Here is an 18,806-nt window from a genome sequence, read left to right as displayed (position 1 = left end):
TTTGCATCAGGTTTCCTATCTCTTTCTAGCATTTTTTCTGTCAAGCAACTTCTAGCTGGTTTATTTGACTGACTGTTCGATATGTCAGCCAACATACTTCGCAGGGCTGTGACAGCTACAGCTCGATCATTGTTTGCATCAAGACACTGTGACGAGGAGTTCCTCATTTTTGAGTTAAATTATATTTTTTTTACTGGGTCTAGAAAGCCTTATAGGCTTATAAAATAAAAATAAAACTTTGAATTTTATTTCAGGGCCCTATTTTGAAATTCAAAGTTCTGGTTAATTTATCAGATTAACATTTGGCAACACTGCTCCAGCCCGACTCCATGCGTTACGCATTGGGCTAACATCGTCCACAATCAAATTCTCGTAACGCTTCTTGTTTGCGTAACGCCCGAACTGTCAGCGTGTGAATTTCGCCGAGGCCGCGACGCGCGTTTGCGAGTTTGAAGAGTTTTGTTTGTGAAAATTACGGAAATTGCGCATTTTCTGGTGGAATTTTGTGACCATCAATAGTTCTTCCTGCACAGCAAGACATGGGCCGCAAGCGGGACAGCGAAGGATCCGGTAAGATCGATTAAAATTGTAGCTAACGGGCATTGTTTACGATTTTGTTTTGCTCGACAGGTTCCGATTCCGACTCGAGCCGCGGAAGTCGCAGCCGCAGCGGAACACCGGCGGTCGCCCCCACACCGGGCTACTCGCTCGAGCACCACGACTCGCGGTCCAACTCGCCGGCGGCGAACCGCAGCGGTTCGGAAACGCCTCAGAACCGTAGCCGCTCGGGAACGCCACAGAATCGAAGCCGGTCCAATTCGGCTGGGTCCGGTTCGGCGGCCGGCTCGCAGCAGAATTCACCGGCGCGTTCGGGGGGCGGTTCTCCCTCGGGCAAGTCTCGCTCGCAGTCTCCGGCGGGTTCACAGCGCTCGCGTTCGGGCTCGAATGCTTCCCGGCAGTCGGCGGCGAGCGGGGCCGGGTCACAGCGAAGCGAGAGGTCGCAATCGCAGGCGTCTGGGGGGAGTGGCAAGTCGCGATCTCGGAGTGGAACTCCGGCGGAACGCTCACGCAGTGGAACGCCGGAGAATCGTGAGAGGTCGAAAAGTGGCAGTCCGGCGCCGTCTGCCAAGAGTGGATCGCGGTCAAAGTCCGGGTCGCCGGCGAAGTCTCCCGGGAGTCATCGTTCGCGGTCGCGGTCGAGGAAGTCGGGATCGAGGACGCCGCAGTCGCAGGCTTCCGGGTCGAGGTCACGATCGGGGAGCAAAACGCCGGTACGGAGTCGGTCCGGTTCGGCGGAGTCGCAGCCGGAGAAGCGTAAGAGGGCGGTTATTTCGAGCGATTCCGGGTCGGATGGGGAGAAGGTGACGCAGAAGAAGAAGAACAAACTGATAGATTCGGACTCGGATGAGGCCGAGGGTTCGGATGCGGGAGGGAAGGCGGCCAAGGAGAGTGTCACGGCGGACGCGCTGTTTGGAGATGCGGACGACATCAGCTCGGATGAGGGCTCGGGGAGGGAGCGGGACGAGTTGGACGATCTGGAGGATGAGCAGAAGGATAAGGATGGGGGAAGCGATCGTGAGCGATCGCGCAGTCGGAGCAGATCTCGAAGCAGGTCCAGGTCGCGGTCGAGGAGTCGGGGAAGTGATCGACGCTCGTCGGATGATGAACGTGGAGAAGGGTTGGCACGTTTCGAAGAGCCGAAGGAGTCCGAGCCGGAACCGGAACCTATTCCGGAGACCAGAATCGACGTGGAAATCCCTCGTATCGTTACAGATTTGGGTCGCGACCTGCACTTTGTCAAGTTGCCCAATTTCTTGTCCGTTGAGACGCGTCCGTTTGACGCGGATACGTACGAGGACGAAATTGACGAAGAGGAAACGCTCGACGAAGAAGGTCGGCAGCGCGTGAAACTGAAGGTGGGCAACACGATCCGCTGGAGGAACAACATCGACGACGAAGGGAACGGTGTCCGCGAGACGAACGCCCGGCTCGTCCGATGGTCCGACGGAAGCATGAGTCTTCATCTAGGGTCTGAAATCTTCGACGTGTACAAACAACCCCTGCAAGGCGACCACAACCATCTGTTCATCCGCCAGGGCACGGGTCTCCAGGGGCAGTCCGTGTTCCGCACCAAGCTCACCTTCCGACCGCACTCGACGGAATCGTTCACTCACAAGAAGATGACAATGTCGTTGGCCGATCGGTCCACCAAAACGTCCGGCATCAAAATTCTCACCCAGGTCGGCTTCGATCCGGACACGAACCGCAAACAGAACATCAAAAAGGAAGAGGAAAAGCTCCGGATGGCGATGCGTGCCAAACCGACCGCGTCGAAGCCGAGCCGGAAGCGGGGCGAGGGCGGCGCCAATGCCAACAGTTCGTACCACCACGACGAGGGCTCGGATGACGAGGGTGGCATCTCGATCGCAGCCATCAAGAACAAATACAAAGACGATCGGTCGAAGCCGAAGCAGGGTGCCGCGATCTACTCGTCGGATGAGGACGGTTCCGATGTGGATCTGGGCCGGAAGAAGAACAAGGATAAGAAGCGAGTGCTCAAGGCGTTGGGCGATTCGGACGATAGCGAGGAGGGCTCGGAACACAGCGGAAGTGGTTCGGAGGGGTCCGGGTCGGAAGGGGGCTCGGGATCGGGCTCGGAGGGAGGGTCCGGAAGTGAGCGCAGTGCCAAGGGGGCCAAGTCCGGTGGGGAGGGAGGGGGAAGTGGTAGCGATGAGTGAGCGTGAAAGTGAACACTTGACCTGTATTATCTCTGAACGAAATAAATTAATATACAAATTGAAGCAGACTGTGTTTTTTGTTTTTTATTCGTCTTTTAATAATCAGAAAGCGAAAATCTCGCTTGGGTTATGATTTATGTCCCTACACAATTTAAAATCTGGTGTGGTTCCCCTTGTATAGGGCATGCCTAAGGCTACCAACTGTACGGATTTTTTCCTTACCATACGGATTTTAGAACCTCTTCGCGGATTTTTAACAGGCCGGAATTTTTGTAGGGAATTTTATGCATAATACGGATTTGTACGGAATTTACAACTTTTTAATTATTGAATTGCTTGTTAACTTGAAATTTTTATTTTTCTGTGAGTGATTTATAAAGGGAGAGTTTTCCGGGGTTTCCTCAATTCAAACATGATTATCAATAATTCTAGAGTTTTTGAACTATTGTCTTCCGTATGTCGAAAGGACCTTTTAAAAACTCTAGAATTTTTCTTTTATAAATTTCTTACTAAATATATTTATCCCTCTCCAAAGGCTTTCTAAAACTTGTGAAAACATTTGTACACTTGAATTAACAAATCTAGACTTTTTTAAAGGTCCTATAAACTATTATAGGACATTTTCAATAAAAAAAAACACTAAGAACGATATTATTCGTAAAAGCAAACTTGACATTTCGTAAACTTTTAAACGTTTAACAAAAAAAATTGAAGAGCACAATGATTTGATTCAAATCAAGGTATATTTAATGAATAAGCACTCTGCATTTTGTGAATTTTGTTAGCTGTAAAAACGACACAGTTTTATTTTTTTAATTCTCAAATATATTAAATTTAATTTATCAAAATCATTCATTGACAGTTTTTTTTATACCATGGTGTCATATCGGCAAAGTATACGGATTTTTGCTCAGCAAAAGTTGGTAGCCTTAGCCGCATGCCCATGTCCACATGCCCACCCCTAGTCCAAATCCGGGTCCAAAAACGTCGTGTTGTACATCATTATCATCATAAAGGAGTCGTTTCTATAAAAGCCTGCACTGCCGCTTCGGGTTTCTTAAATAATCTACTGAATTTATTGGTTTTCCTGATAATAACATGATTTTGAACCAAACTGCATAATTAACTCACAATCGACGAAATTACAGATCGTACGAAATTGATTTGAGCAGCAGTAAAAAAAATAATTAAAATTTAAAAATTGTAATTACATACAAGCCATTGCACAGTGGTCCGAAACCGAAATCTAGCGTGACAAAATTGATAGCGGCCACACGTTAAGATTTAGAGCTTTCGTGTCTTCCGGACAAATGACAAATGAGGGTCAATAAGGGCATCTTTTGGTATGGTGGATTGTTTCAACAACAGAAAGAACAACGGTGTCTATTATGCATTTAACACCAGTCCAGTTGTTTACAATCATAAGTTTTAAACATATCTAAAAAAAACAAGTTTTTGCGGTATTTACTGTAGGGGAAGGTGGGGTAAGTGTAACAAGCTAAGGAAAGGCTCGTTAAAAACGATGTAGAAAAAGGTTTTAAAATTATTTGTTTTCCGTACATTCTAGGGGAACTTTACCCTTTCTCAGCCTTTTTCTATTATCGGCCTATCAGCACTTTGATCATGAATTACAGCTTTCATAAAGTGTTTTTGACTGTTCCAAAGTAATAAATATCTCAAATGAAAGTGAGCATGCAACTCTCCATTGTTGATACATCTGAAAATGTTGATTTATTAGCGGAAACAGCAAAAGTGATGAGAATTGGTCGAATGGCTTAGTGTGATTAAAATGTCAAACGAACGGGGTCGCTTTTTAGTTTGACACCTTTTTTGCACGGTGTTCACAAACACTACTAAACGTTTGTCTTAATAGTGTGCGTGAGCGCCGTGTAAAAAGTGACAGTTCGTCACTTTTTAGTTTGACCACGGACGAACGTACATGACACGGGGTTTCAAAAAGTGAAGCAGGTTTTCTTTTACTTCTTCTTGGTGAAAACTTGCGCAAGCGAGATCGCTTATGTCAAAATCTTCGCGCCACGTGGTTTAAAACGTAAACAAAGCCAGCTGGTGATGCTAACTCATGGCCGGGCTTTTTTTTTAAATGGTCGTATGAATTTATTTGCAAATACCATTTCTATAAAATTTTCGGAAATTTTAGTATCCATGATAAATTAAATAGAATCATAAAGACAAACTTAATGCCAGAAGACTTAACACGTAGCCTTATGTGTGGGACAAACTTGCCTTGAGTTTTTCTCAGTATGCTGTTTTTGCATATGGGACATTTATGCGAACATGGGCAGTATAGTGGTCCGTACAACTAAAAAAATTATCTACGTGCGCATGTATTGCGCGTTTACGTACACGAAAAAGATTGAGGTTAAATTTTGTCCGGCCAGCAAAATCAAATGGTGCGCTAGTGTGCGTACGCAAAACGTCATAAAGCTCTATTCGACCGAAATGTCAAAGTCACGCAGTGATACCAACATTAGAAAAAAAGTGTGCCATGGCATGACAGTCAAACTTTTGTTCTAATGTTGGTACCACTGCGCGATTTAGACATTTCGGGCGTTCACTATTTGTTACGCCATCTTCGCGTAAAAATCTGGTTTCACTACGAAATCGATTTGATCGATTTGAGTGAATTCTTCAAATTAATGTTGATGCTGCTAAGGAAATAATCGTAAAAAATCATTTAAAACCGGTAAAACTGTCGGATGTTTTGATAATCATCTTATTCCAGGTCTTAACTAAGAGTTTCTAAAAAAATCAGTTTTTCGCTATAAATAAATGTTAAGTTTGGAATACTCAGCAATAAATGACTTTAAAATTATTTATTTTCAGCACGTTCTACTCAACTTGTGGGGCAAGATGAACACCTATTGGGGCAAAAGGAACAATGCATGAAACCCCATGTAAATTTGCTAACAATTGGGCTATTATCACTTAGACACATCAGATTAAAATGTATTTGAAGCGTATCTGTCATTTCCAGATGAAATAATAATATTTTACTAATAAATGTAAATTTGCTAACAATTGAGCTATTATCACTTAGACACATCAGATTAAAATGTATTTGAAGCGTATCTGTCATTTCCAGATGAAATAATAATATTTTACTAATAATTTAATCGTTCTTGCAAAAAAAAAAAAAAAAAATCAAAAAATCAAAAGATAAACGACACATCTTTATCATATCGGTGTAATTAATATGGGCAATTTATTACATTTTTTTATAATTTTTTATTACAAAATTAAAAATGTTGTTGCAGCAATTCTTTATTTTTCCCATACTAAAAATCCACATGGTACACTTGCCCCACTTAGACAAGGTTTTTAAAAGCTTTCAATAAAAACAACGAAATGATGAAACATACTTTATAATAGGTGCATATTATTGGTAGGGACACTATTGATCTAGGAAAAATAGCATTTTGATAAAATAACCCTTAAAAAGAATCCTAAGCCTTATTTCATACTTTTCATTTCATTTCATTGTGTATATCTGAGCAACTCTCTACGAAATCGGCCGAGTTCGACCATTTTTTTTTTGTATTTTTTTATTTGACTCAAACTTTGTGGGGGCCTTCCCTATGACCAAATAAGCTATTTTGCGTCATTGGTTCACCCATACAAGTCTCCATACAATTTTGGCTGCTGTCCATACAAAAATGGTATGTAAATATTCAAACAGCTGTAACTTTTGAGTGAATTTTCTGATCAATTTGGTGTCTTCGGCAAAGTTGTAGGACTTTTGAGAAAAACATAGGTACAAGGAAAAAATGCCGATTTTTTTATTAACTTTTTTTTCACAAAAACTCAATTTCCCAAAATACGTATTTTTTGATTTTCGAGATTTTTTGCTATGTTTTAGGGGACAAAAATCCGCAACTTTTGAGCCATAGAGAAACATGGTCAAAAAACTGCCGCCGAGTTATGAATTTTTAAAAAATTGTGATTTTTGGAAAAAATTGAAGTTTCATGCAAAAACAAGTTTGACATTACTTTTTAATGAAAAATTGAATTTGCAATAGGGCCAAATATTAAATATTACGCCCATTTAAAATGCTAGTCTTGATTTAAAAAATTTCAAAATATTTTTTTCGAAAAGATCGGAAAATTTCACGAATGTTTCATGTGTAAACATTGAAAATCGGACCATTAATTGCTGAGATATCGTCATTAGAAAATGGTGGGCTGATTGGGTGAGACTTAGAAAACTTCAATTTTCGTGTTTCTTTTTCTTTAAGCCGCTGTATTTCAGCAACCAGAGGTCCAATCTTCAATGTCTCTTAGACAATTTTATAGCAAATTTTCTGAACTTTCCAAACAAAATATTTTTAGAAATGGTCACTCATGGTCACTATTTTTAAAAATTGAAAAACTGCAAATATTTCGCTAAAATCAAACTTTCGGTGGCTATATGTTGAAAACGGAGCCCTTTATCAAAAAATCTGTAAAGTACTTTTCGATTGCAAATTCAATTTTGCATTAAAAAGTAATGTCAAACTTGTTTTTGCATAAAACTTCGATTTTTAGGGGAAATTCGATCACTAGGGGAAATCTACCTTTTCCAATCAAACACCTATCTTCGTCATATGGAGAGTTTGATGCTCGATTAATGCTCCAAAAATACTATTTGGGCTATAAACTTACCAGCAACAGCACCGCCTCGAGTAAGCACGCAAATGTATGCCACTTACTGGCCAAAAAGATCACATTTAATGCACTTTTGATCATAATTTGTATTTTGCGAGACCACTTCTCATCATTTTGTTGGCACACACAGTGACACACACGAGAATCCCTCAAACGCTTAATGAATATCGCCAAAATTGACTTTTCACTTTCGCTTACTTTTTCACGGCGCCTAAGATATGTAATTGCTTCCAACTACCGGCAACATGTTCTTTTGATCATTAGTAAGGCACTCACTTGAAGAATAATCCCGAAAAATGTAATAAATTTGCAAGCGCCATCAAAAAAACAAACGCGCCAAGTCGTTTGACGTTTCAATTTTCACTTTGCATTCCAATCGAAGGCTGAAGAAAACCGAGCGAGAGACGAAGGCAAAAAAGAACAAAGGCTGGCCGTCAACACCACCAGCAACACAGCTAGCGATGCCAGGAAACTTTCCCTATAAATGCCACTTTTCGTGAGTGTTCGTTTGAACTGTCAGCGCAAATGGCAACACTCGACAGAGTGTTGGAAGAAAAAAGAACTAAGCCGATATTAGAAAAATGGGCGTGGCCGAATGCATTCGCCTCGATTAGAATACCCTTGGGAATTTTTTTTTGTTAAATGCTTGGTAAAGAAATAGAATAACTTTTAGTGAAAGTGAAAATAAACAGAAATGTTCACAAAAACTTGCTCTACTCGTTGGTGTACTTGGTTTTAGTAAAATTCAAGGGAGACTCTAGATTATCCAGCATCATTCAAACACGACCGCTTATTAGGATTAAAATGGGTAGATTTCCCCTATTTTTTCAAAAATTCATAACTCGGCGGCAGATTTTTTGACCATGTTTCTCTATGGCTCAAAAGTTGCGGATTTTTGTCCCCTAAAACGTATCAAAAAATTGCTCATATTTTTATCAACATTTTCGATAACAAAAATCGATTTCGAAACGTTCTCAGCCAATTTTGGAACAGAAATTCACAGCACAAAAAGTGAAAATTAAAAATCTCTGACTAGTCGGGCTGTAAATGGTGGAGTTTTTTTGTCCTCTATCTGACTACCAGATAATTTATCCCCGGGGGTCAAACAGGTTCTTAGACATTCCGGATTGTTTTACGGTTTTGTTCCGAAATTGATTTTTTGTTGAAAAATGTTAATAAAAAGATATAAACAATGTGTTTTTGAACAAATTTTGTTGACATTTGTTCAATAGAGGTTCTTACAACATAAAACAACAATTTTCTAGAAATAAATATTCAAAAACTAATGTTTTTCTAAATTTTACTAAAAGCAAAGTAAAAAAAGTAAATTTTAACCATTTTTTATGTAAACATACTAAAAAAAATACAAGTAGTTAATAACTGCCACAAACCAGCTTAAAGTATTTGTATTTGACACAGCATCAATATTTACTTGAAGAATTCACTCAAATCGAGCAGATTTCGTAGTTTTTTACCGGTACGAACAATTATTTGACCACATTGTTGTACTTTTTTCTATAAACAATTGTTGTATTTTTTATGAACACGTTTTTTTTACAAACTCAACAATAGAATTTTGAAGATGAAATTCTGCCGCGTCGATTGAAGTATAAAAGTTGGTACTTATGTCGATTTTTATGTACTTTTACATCAGAAAAAGTGTCCGTACAGGGGGGTTTGGACAAATATTTGACTAACTGTACCATTTTCATCCCAAATACTGTTGTGTGGAGACATTTGTTTCCGTTCCAAGATTACAATCCGTTGTTTACAAATCGATGGCACTACTGACATATTCCTTTGGACAAGAACTGAAATGCCACTTACATGCATTCCAACACTACTGCAAAATTCCATCAGTTGCAACTGCCTGCACCATGGTAACTTGTTGAACGCCCATAAACTCGGTTTCCATGTGAATCCTGTCCCAGTTGTTACGGCGGGCTCGTCACGCTACAGCACACCACGTGGACATGAGCAATAACATCGTTTATGAAGGTTCATTCGGCCATCGACGGCAGACATGTCCTGACGTAGGACTTTGAGGTTATGGAACTCCGGTGTAGCGCGTACCGTTAAAAATGTGTGTTTTTTTTTTAAGCATTGGAATGTGATTTAGTGAAAAGTGTTACACGAGAGAGTTGTTAAAGTTTCAAGCAATGGATAGTTTATTTTAAACAAAATGTTCCTTTCGTCGATACCGTCTCTGCCATCGATTTTGAGTAGTCTATCAGACGATGCCGTTTTGCTGCGAAGGACTCGAATGTAAGTATTATCATCCTGTAATTAGACGTCCTTACAGGCGTAACGAACAATCCGTAATCCTAACTAAACGAATGTTATTGAACCTCCGGTGAATCATGAACCCATGAACCACACGCGGAGGCCACAGCTCGGCCATCGATAGACAATCTCCGAAACGCTGTTCTGTTGACTGATGATGGCTCATATAGATAAACCCCTCAACAGCAGGTTCGCATAATGTTCAATCATCGGTCATGGTTCCTCCAGAAACCACCTGGCACCACGTAGAAGCCCCCACCCCCTTCTTTACAAAATAGAGAGAGAGAGAGAGAAGTAACATGAAAGTTTTCGGGAAAGTGTGTCAAGGTCCTTGGCCCGTCGTCATTTGCCCTCAGCAGGAAGGTACCACTTTAGAGGACTTGTTTAGTGACTTGGAATATTTCTATTGTTTTTTTTTGAGGCGAGAAAATTATTAGCAGACGGAACATCGTCGTTTGACGCCAAGGTTGAAGAATGATAGAACTGCTTGCCGGTGTGGAGGCAATTTGCCTTCGTTTTCCCTCCACCGGAAAATACAAAAAACGACCAATAATTTGCATTTACACCTGAATAACGATGGAACTGTGTGGTGGCATGTTGTGGGGACAATCTTGAACCGAAAGGAACAAACGTTCGGTTGCAATCAACTTCTAATCACCGCAGACCAGACATTATATTGTCAGAGGATGGTTTACTTATGCTGTGTGATGAGCATTTCCTTGTCACGAAACGATGAAGGTTTGGCGGAGGACAGTTGTGGGACAAGGTCGAACCCACGAATTTATAAAAAAAACGAACCATTTTTTTTTTCAACATTTATTCTACGAAAAATTTTGTTTCTTTTTTATGTAATTTTTCTTACAATGATAGTTTTTTGTATGATAGGTTATTATTTATTTTGGCATAAAACATTCTTATAAAAAAAATAAAAAAAAAATAACATCGCCATTTGTAAACTATGTAGCTTTTTGATCGATTTTCGTTAATTTTAAGAAAAATCAACTTCAAAAATGCGTTACCGTCATCTGGGGCGACTATAGTCTGAATAGGGATAGTAGTTTTAGGAGTACTTAAAACGAAGTTGACTTTATAGCTGTCGGCCACCATTGCTAGTACCAACCACTAGTGTCTTCCTTTTATCTACAAGGACTTCGCCGCCCTGGGCTCCTAAGTGTATGAAAGTATGGCACAGAGCGACGGCGCCGAATACCCAAATTTACACAAAGAATTTTAGAGCGCCTGTCGCGGGATTCGAACCGGCGACCTCTGAATTTCGAGTCCAGTGCGCGGTCCGATTGATCCACACGGGTGTTTAGGAGTACTTGAAGGTTTTGAATTTATAAATGGATGTAAACATTTTGTTGGTCTGAGTCTGTTCTATCCGAAACCAACCAGAAAAATCTAAATATTGTGCTCTAACATGGTTAATACTGTTGTCCCAATTCGCCCCAGTTGACGGTATATTGTTCATCTGCACGTGCTTTAAATGCTCTTTATTGTAAAACAATGAAATAAGTGACGGAGGTCGTGCTGGCTGTCGTTTAGCAAACTAATCAGAGAATTGCACATAAAGTACCATGCGTCTCCAGCAAAATGTTCTGGGACTTATTTCGATGGAGAAGCATGATATTTTTCAATTCAATTCGGGTTTCTTGTTTATATAGTCGACTCTCTGGTTGTCAATATCCAAGGGACCGTCGAGGAAGAGATCCTTCAAGCAAGAGAAAATATCGAGGAATAAAGCCAATTAAATTATGCAGTTTGAAGTGACTGAAGAATTCATCGATAGATGGAGCAATATTGATATCGAGAAGATCGACAGCCAGAGAGTTGACTGTAATCAAGTTACAATGAGTTCATTTAGGTTCATAACAGGGTTTTGGAGTTCCTTTCAGCTGCATGTTACATTGTAGTTCAATCGAAAGCATTATTACTTATAACTATTGAATAGACAAGAGTAAGGAAAAGTTTGCAAAAAACATACAGAAATTGCAATGATAAAAGGATAGATAAAAAGAAAGTATAACTCTAGATCACAGAAAAAAATCATCAATTATAGATGAACTTGATCATCAGCTCCCCAAGGGCCAGAAATTGTTTCGCCTTATTCTGGCAGCTCCAAAACCGCGTCAGCCGTGGTCGAATTTTTGCCAACGGTGGCATTGTGCTACGTCCGTCGGGTTCTTGGAATAAAACCGCCAGTTTACCCAAAAATCGTCCGCCGCAGGTCTTGGATCTTGACGGTGCCGCGGTCGAAGTACAACCGGTACAGTGTGTGTGTACCTGTTACCGCTGTCTTGCGCGAGAGCACTTTTATCTCACGTGGCTTTATTTCGGCGTTCGAGAGGTGTCGCTTCAGGTCGGCGATCGGACGGTCTTGGTAACCCTGCAAGACGACCTTGACAGGGGGCTTCTCGGGGTTGAATGTGTAGAAGTTGAAGTTGAATCAAAATTCACAAACATCTTAACTTTTTTTAAATGATATTTTTACTTTCATCATGCGCACGAGACTCACTTGACAGGAAATTAATATTCTTGATTTGGATAAAACTTTATTGCGGAAATCAATATGTAAATATTAGAACACCAGTATCTTGCAAATTTTTTGATCAATATGATGTCTTCAGCAAAGTAGGTATCCAGGAAATCCAGGAGAAATAGTTAAACCAAAACAATTTTTTTTAAATCATTTTTTCACAAGAGTGCAATTTACAAAAACATCTAAAATGACATTTATTTTTATGAAGCTATTGACTTTTGAAAAAACATGTTTTTTATTACTCTTTACTACTTATTACTCAATAAAATTCTTAAGCATTTACATTTTAAACAAAAATTCCTTTAATTTGTTTCGATAAAATGAAATGAACCGCAAATATTTTTCAGTATTTTTGCCCCCCCCCCCCAAAATCAAAATTGGAACGAAAAATCAGGGGACAAAAAAAGTTGAAGTGAAAAGTCACCGATCGTGATTGGACACTAGGGTGACAATAAAAAAATCGACATCAGAGATATCCTCTGATTCGATTCCTAATGCAAAAATAAGTATCTGTGCCGATTTTGAGTCAAATCGGTTAAGTCTAAGGGGTCGCTTTTCATCGTTGAAGTTTATATGGGGAAAATCACGAAAATGTATGGGGAAAAACATCGTTTCAGTAATTTTCTGGTAGGTGGCGCAGGTCTCGCCCAAAATTGTCCAAGTGTGAGATTCTTGTAGGAAATTTAATTCCCTACAACTTTGTCGAAGGGTGCAAAACGATCCGAGTTGATCCTGATTTTTGGTGATTTTTCCAGAAAAAAAATATTTTCTTATATACTTCCTTTATACCCCTCGTATACTTTCAAGTACATAAGCCGATTTATTTTCATCGCATTGCTAATAACTCATCAGGATCAACTCGGATCGTCTTGCACCCTTGTACAAAGTTGTAAGCAGTTAAATTTCCTACAAGTATCTCACACTTGGACAATTTTGGGCGAGACCTGCGCCACCTGCTGCAAAAATCCTGAAGCGATGTTTTTTCCTATACATTTTTGCGATTTTCCCCATATACCCTAGTAACCGCGAAGCACTAAATAGCAGCATCAAATCAGCATTATATTGGCATTTAATACCAATAAAAAACATTTAATCAGCATTTTTCCCTTGAGAAATATTTCAAGTGGCGCACAGTGATGCCGATTTAATGCTTCGCCGAAAGCCCGAACAAAAACAAACTGCTTTATCGACGTCAAGGCTGGGGAAAAAAAATGCTGCCTTCCCACCAGGGATGCCACATGATTCTTAAAAATGTCTGTGAAAAAGTCTGTGTATGTCTGTGTCTTTGTCTAAAATTCAAATAAATCAATTTACAGTCATAGAAATCTATCAAAAAATGTGTTTTTAAGCATTTGAAGACTAACGAAATAAGTTTCGATTGATATTTTAACAAAATAACAATTTAATGAAGTTTTTAAAAAGTCTGTGTACCTCAAAAAATGTCTGACACGAGCTCAAATGTCTGTGAAACACAGACAAATCTGTGTATCTGGCATCCCTGCTTCCCACTGTAATCTATATATTAGAGTGTAACAAAAATGACTTTTTGGCGGGCATTCAAGGGTTTGTTCCGGTGGGCATACTAAGCCCAAATCCAAAATATGAGCTTGATTGGACGTAACAGGAGCTGGCGCTCCGCCCTTCAATTTTAAATGGGATTTAAACCGTAAAAAATATGTTTTCAAAAATGTCACGTTTTGAGGCATTTTGGCCAATGAAGCGTTTATTTTCAACATCATTGGCGTGTAGGCCAGATCCTTGCGCATCTTTTGGTATATATGACATTGAAATTTGGAGCAATCTAGAGCTCGGTACAGGCCTTCAAACTTTAGCATTTTTTCGAAAAATCGGTCCCGGCAAAAAAGATATGTGTCGCGCCTCGCGACGCCCTAGACGCCATTTGATTTTGCCGGGGCCGATTTTTCGAAAAAATGCCAAAGTTTGAAGGCCTGTACCGAGCTCCAGGGTGCTCCAAATTTCAATGTTATATATACCAAAAGATGCGTAAGGATCTGGCCAACACGCCAATGATGTTGAAAATAAACGCATCAGTGGCCAAAATGCCTCAAAAAGTGACATTTTTGAAAAAAATATTTTTTTACGGGTTAAATCCCATTTTAAATTGAAGGGCGGAGCGCCAGCTCCTGTTACGTCCAATCAAGCTCATATTTTGGATTTGGGCTTAGTATGCCCACCGGAATAAACCCTTGAATGCCCGCCAAAAAGTAATTTTTGTTACATCCTACTATATATATATTTTAAATTCTTGCCTAAAAGGGTTAAAAAAAAGGTTGCCTTCCCACTGTAATCTATATATATTTTTTATTCTTGCCTAAAAGGGTTAAATAATATTTAGAATTTTGGTAATGTTTTATTTTTAAAGTGAAAATATTATTTACAGAACGCTTAGATACTTTGACATCGATTAATAAATACCTTCTCGAGATAAAGATTTTTGTATTTTTTATACCATTTACTAGCATGGACAAATGCATGGATTACCATTAAATTCTGGAAAAATAAAAATATACAAGACCGTGCCACCATCAATGCGATGTACTGGATTAGGAACATCTTTAATTAAAAAAAAGTAAATCTGTGCTGTTTCGTGCTTAAACTTCATTTCTTTCTCTCTGTCAACTAGACACGAAACGAGTGATGTTTGATTTATGCTGATGGTTCGAAAATCGATACCAACTGATCCGGGTACATATTACTGTAAAAGAGTCCACCCCAACTATGTGCGTTCAATGTCCACAGACCGGGTCAATAATACCTTTAAAACTGCAGCTTTTCTTGCTATGCTAGAAGGAATGTGCTATGCTCTTCTGTACATAGCGGAATTGTTGCACACCTCCGTCCTTCTGGGTCTGGTCCGAACTCATTCATTATGCATCGTGCTATACCTAGTAATGGTAAATTCTATTACCACATGAATGCATAGTAGTAGCAATAAGGAAGCTCATCCGCATGTGCTACAGCTGTGCGCTCGTGGTGGTGCATGTGATTCGCATTAGTTAGGGTTGGGAGACCTATGTTGATCTGGGTTCGGTTACCTCTAATAATATTCAAAGAACTTTTTTAAAACAAACTGAATTTTAAACATTCAAAAAGCTTTCAGTGCAAGAATGTAGCTCTATATGCATGTATAAAGCTACAATAGTGCTTAAAAGCCAAAAATAGCCCATCAAATCCTCTATATGCAGCACACTATCGTGCACATAAGTGCTATAATAGTTCATATACAGAGCAGTTGATGCCGGCCAGCGTCCAACGTCCAGCCCCGGCAGGCAGTGTCCGTTCGTTGGCGAAATTGCCGCGACAGTCGTCTGTACGCGGCGTGGTCTCCAGCCAGACACCAATAATTCTGGATTGGAAGGATTTTGTGCGCATGTGCTCTGCAGTTTTTTTTGCATCTTCCGATAGATGCCTGCCACATCCTTGTTGATTCGCGAGATGAGACCAAATGGTTTCGATCTGGTAGGCAGACTCCGATTTTTTTTGGTGTGGAATCTGTCAATTTTGGGATTCTGGCCGGAACAGGCCACGGTCAGATTGGTCCGAGTGTTATCTTCCGAGTAATCGTCGCGCTAGCAGTGTATCATGTGATAAAGTGGATAATTGCATTTGGAGAGTCTGAGTGGTTTGCCAAAAGCTGATATTTTTTTTGGGTGGAAGTTGGTGTCGACAATAAAAAAGTGGGAAGAACAGTTTTAAGTGTTTAATTTGATGGTCCGGATCCAAGTAGAACGTCAGTGTCAAGTTCAGTGTTCTAACTCTGGCGATGAATCTCAGTAGATTGGATGTATCCGGCAGTAAAGCAGCATCCCACAGCGACGTTATTTAGCAATAGTTGTTCAAAGACTGAAGTTTTTTACAGTCCAATAAATACCATTAATCAGCCAAGTTTTTCGTGAGCTGCTTTTGCTTCTCTGTAGTAATAATCCAGATAGCCAAAAAGCTGTGTAATAAATTTCAAAAAAAAAAAAAAAAAAACAAATTCTCTCAGCGTTTCGATATATCTACCAACAGCAAACAAAGTTGGGACAAAAGTTTAATTTGATTAGGAGATTTGAACATTCAATAAAAAAAAACAGCCAGGCGCTCTCAGGGTGATACACAGCGCACATAATTAAATAAAAATGCGTCGCGGCGACGAGACCTACCGGCGAATTACCCGCGAAAAGGTCGTCGTTCGGGGGAACACCACCATCCGGACGCTGGACTCGACCGTGTCCTTTCTGCCGATCGTGGAAAAGTAAGTAGAGATTTTAATCTAGTGAAATGTTAAATTTTCAGATGAAAAATACGGTTGTTATTATCGACCATAGATGGGAAATGCTCTAGGGGAAGAGCATGTATTTCCATCAAGCACCTTAATGTCGACATTTCAGAACGTTCGTTGACAGCTTCCAAAACATTTTCAGCTCAGATAAAATAATTAATTGCTAAAAGAAAGAAAGCCTGCCAAAAACATGAGATTTTCGTCTAGATACAAACAGTTTCCGCTTTCTCCAGCATCCATTTCTGATCTCATCAAATATTTACCGAGCAATCTTCTTCATTCTCGTGTTGGAATCTACTTTTGAGGCCGGAACAGGAATCTTGCTGTTTCGGTGCTGCTGATGTAAGGCAATTCCCGATGGATGCATTGAATTATTAATGTTTGTTTGGAAAAAGCACTTTTTCGTGTATTTCTGTATCGCTTACTCAATTGCAAACAACATTTTAACCCCTACCTGCTAGGAATTCGAAGTTGAGAATTTATTGATCTCGAAGGTAAATTGATCTCACATTTTTTTGTTTATATCATATACCTCAACAGTCATGGGTTGGCATTTTTTTTAAATTTATTTGATGTCATGCAACTTTGAAGGATAACTGAGTTGACGAGAATATAAGTTTTTAGGAGAAGATTTCCGTTAAAAGCAGCAATATTATTGATTGTAAGAAAATAATTAGGGTTAGTGAAATTTCACGATATCGCGGACAGCGTGAAATTTGGCTTTTTCCGCGAAATCCCGTGAAATTTAATGTTTGTGTGAAACTGTGACGATTTTTCTCAAAATGATTTATCAAGTTCAAATAGGAATAAATATAATCTTATGAAGTACTGTTGAATTAAGCAAATGAATACCCTTGTTTAATTAAGAACATAGGGTTAGTGATTTTTTAAGATGACGGCATAAAATTCGTAAAATTTATCAATTTACTCAAATCATTTTTTTTCAAAATAACAACATAATAAATATTTCATTCATACAGGCTATTCAAGTAAATTTTATTAGCTTTCAATTGAAAAGCTTGATATGAACCATTTGAAGAATTGATCAGATTTTTCAGTTTTTTTAAATTAAGTTTAGTAATATTTTCATTCGCTGTTGTGAAAATTTTACTGCTATTATATTTGAAAGGTTAGTTTTAAAAGAAATTTAAAGAATCAAGCTTTGTTTTATTCAAATAAAATGAATGCTTTAAAATCAACTTTTAAAAACATTCCAGATTTTTTCTGAGTCCTGTTTAATTTTAACCATATTTGATTATTTGGGTAGACGATCCCCTTGAAAGATAAAATACTACTTTTTGTTTTGTTTTGATTTTGAATTGAAATGTCGATTTCGTTATTTTGAATCAAAATGTCGATTTCGTTACAAATTATATTATTTTTGCCTTTTGATTTAAAATTTAAATTTTTGTAATGCGAGATAAAAACCTTTAAAAAATGTTAATGTGCCAAATGTCGCAAAAATTCAAATTATTTCACTGAGTTTTTGCTGGACAAGATTGTTAAATTGATATGAAATTCAATACAATAAAGCAAATAAGCGAAAACTTTAAAATATTATCAGTCGAATATTTTAAAAAGCAGTTTAAAAAATGAGAATACGCATGCCTTAAATTTTATTTAAAAATACATATAGAGCCCATCAATAAACTAGGTGGAATCTTTATTAAAAATTAGGAGAATTTTTCTGTGTCACATTCAAATTTATTAAAGAAGCATAAAAAGTAGTTTCTGTGCTGGGTGATGAATAGAGAGAATGCGTAACGCGATTTTCGAATGATCCCACTTTATTTACATCTACAAAGTAGGAGGCTGCTCAAGCACAAGAATGACTTTTTTCTTTTTGCTAATGAGCTGTATTAAAATCAGTAGTATTTGTTTTATTTTGTCTAGCTTTTGTCATCTTTTGCTGGAAAATTGTGTGTGTTTTCAGGTTTAGATCGGTTTGAAGCTTATTTTCTTTTTTACGGGTGACAAGAACTGCGGTCATTCTGCAAAGTCGTGGATAAATTCCCTGTCTAATTTTGGAATCCTGCTGCTCTTTCTGGTCCAGCGAAAAAAGTTTGCTAATTCTAGCGAAGCTTATCCAACAAACAGAGCAGATTTTCACTAAATCGGCAGGTTTTCAAATGGAATCAAACAATAAAGACAGCTTCTGGATGGATACAAGCTTTGGCCAGAGTCGAGGGACATAAACTTCAAAAAATATTTGCAACGGCCTAATATTTATTTAAAAAATACGATCTCGCCTACAATCTTCAATTCAAACTTTTTTCATTCTTGCAAAAAAAAAAAAACA

General features: G+C 38.9%; 2 protein-coding genes across 3 annotated transcripts in view; both read left to right on the top strand.

Moving 5' to 3' along the window:
- Positions 1-401: 401 nt before the first annotated feature.
- On the top strand, positions 402-2,804 carry LOC6032544 (another transcription unit protein). Its single transcript, XM_001843072.2, has 2 exons — positions 402-570; positions 631-2,804. The coding sequence occupies exons 1-2, from the start codon at positions 540-542 to the stop codon at positions 2,736-2,738; spliced, it is 2,139 nt and encodes a 712-aa protein (XP_001843124.2). The 5' UTR covers positions 402-539; the 3' UTR covers positions 2,739-2,804.
- Positions 2,805-9,403: 6,599 nt separating this feature from the next.
- LOC6032545 (katanin p60 ATPase-containing subunit A-like 1) overlaps positions 9,404-18,806 on the top strand; it is a 45,323-nt gene continuing 35,920 nt past the window's right edge. Inside the window, exon 1 of one of the 2 annotated variants that reach the window (XM_038264132.1) lies at positions 9,404-9,665. In XM_038264132.1, coding sequence (XP_038120060.1) covers positions 9,583-9,665 — 83 coding nt within the window. In that variant the 5' untranslated portion in view covers positions 9,404-9,582. Of the gene's footprint in view, positions 9,666-15,498; positions 16,481-18,806 lie in introns of those variants that run through there. The other variant, XM_038264131.1, reaches the window with a different exon arrangement.

Source organism: Culex quinquefasciatus, chromosome 3 (genome assembly GCF_015732765.1).
Source record: "Culex quinquefasciatus strain JHB chromosome 3, VPISU_Cqui_1.0_pri_paternal, whole genome shotgun sequence".
NCBI classification, from domain to species: domain Eukaryota; kingdom Metazoa; phylum Arthropoda; class Insecta; order Diptera; family Culicidae; genus Culex; species Culex quinquefasciatus.
The sequence above is the reverse complement of the archived record's forward strand: the minus strand, read 5'-3'. Positions and strand labels throughout refer to the sequence as shown.

Bases quoted from the DNA above. Each gene is read 5' to 3' on its own strand.
- LOC6032544 (XM_001843072.2), top strand. From the start codon at position 540: ATGGGCCGCAAGCGGGACAGCGAAGGATCCG. The intron at 571-630 runs GTAAGATCGATT...TTTGCTCGACAG, and splicing joins GCGGGACAGCGAAGGATCCG to GTTCCGATTCCGACTCGAGC.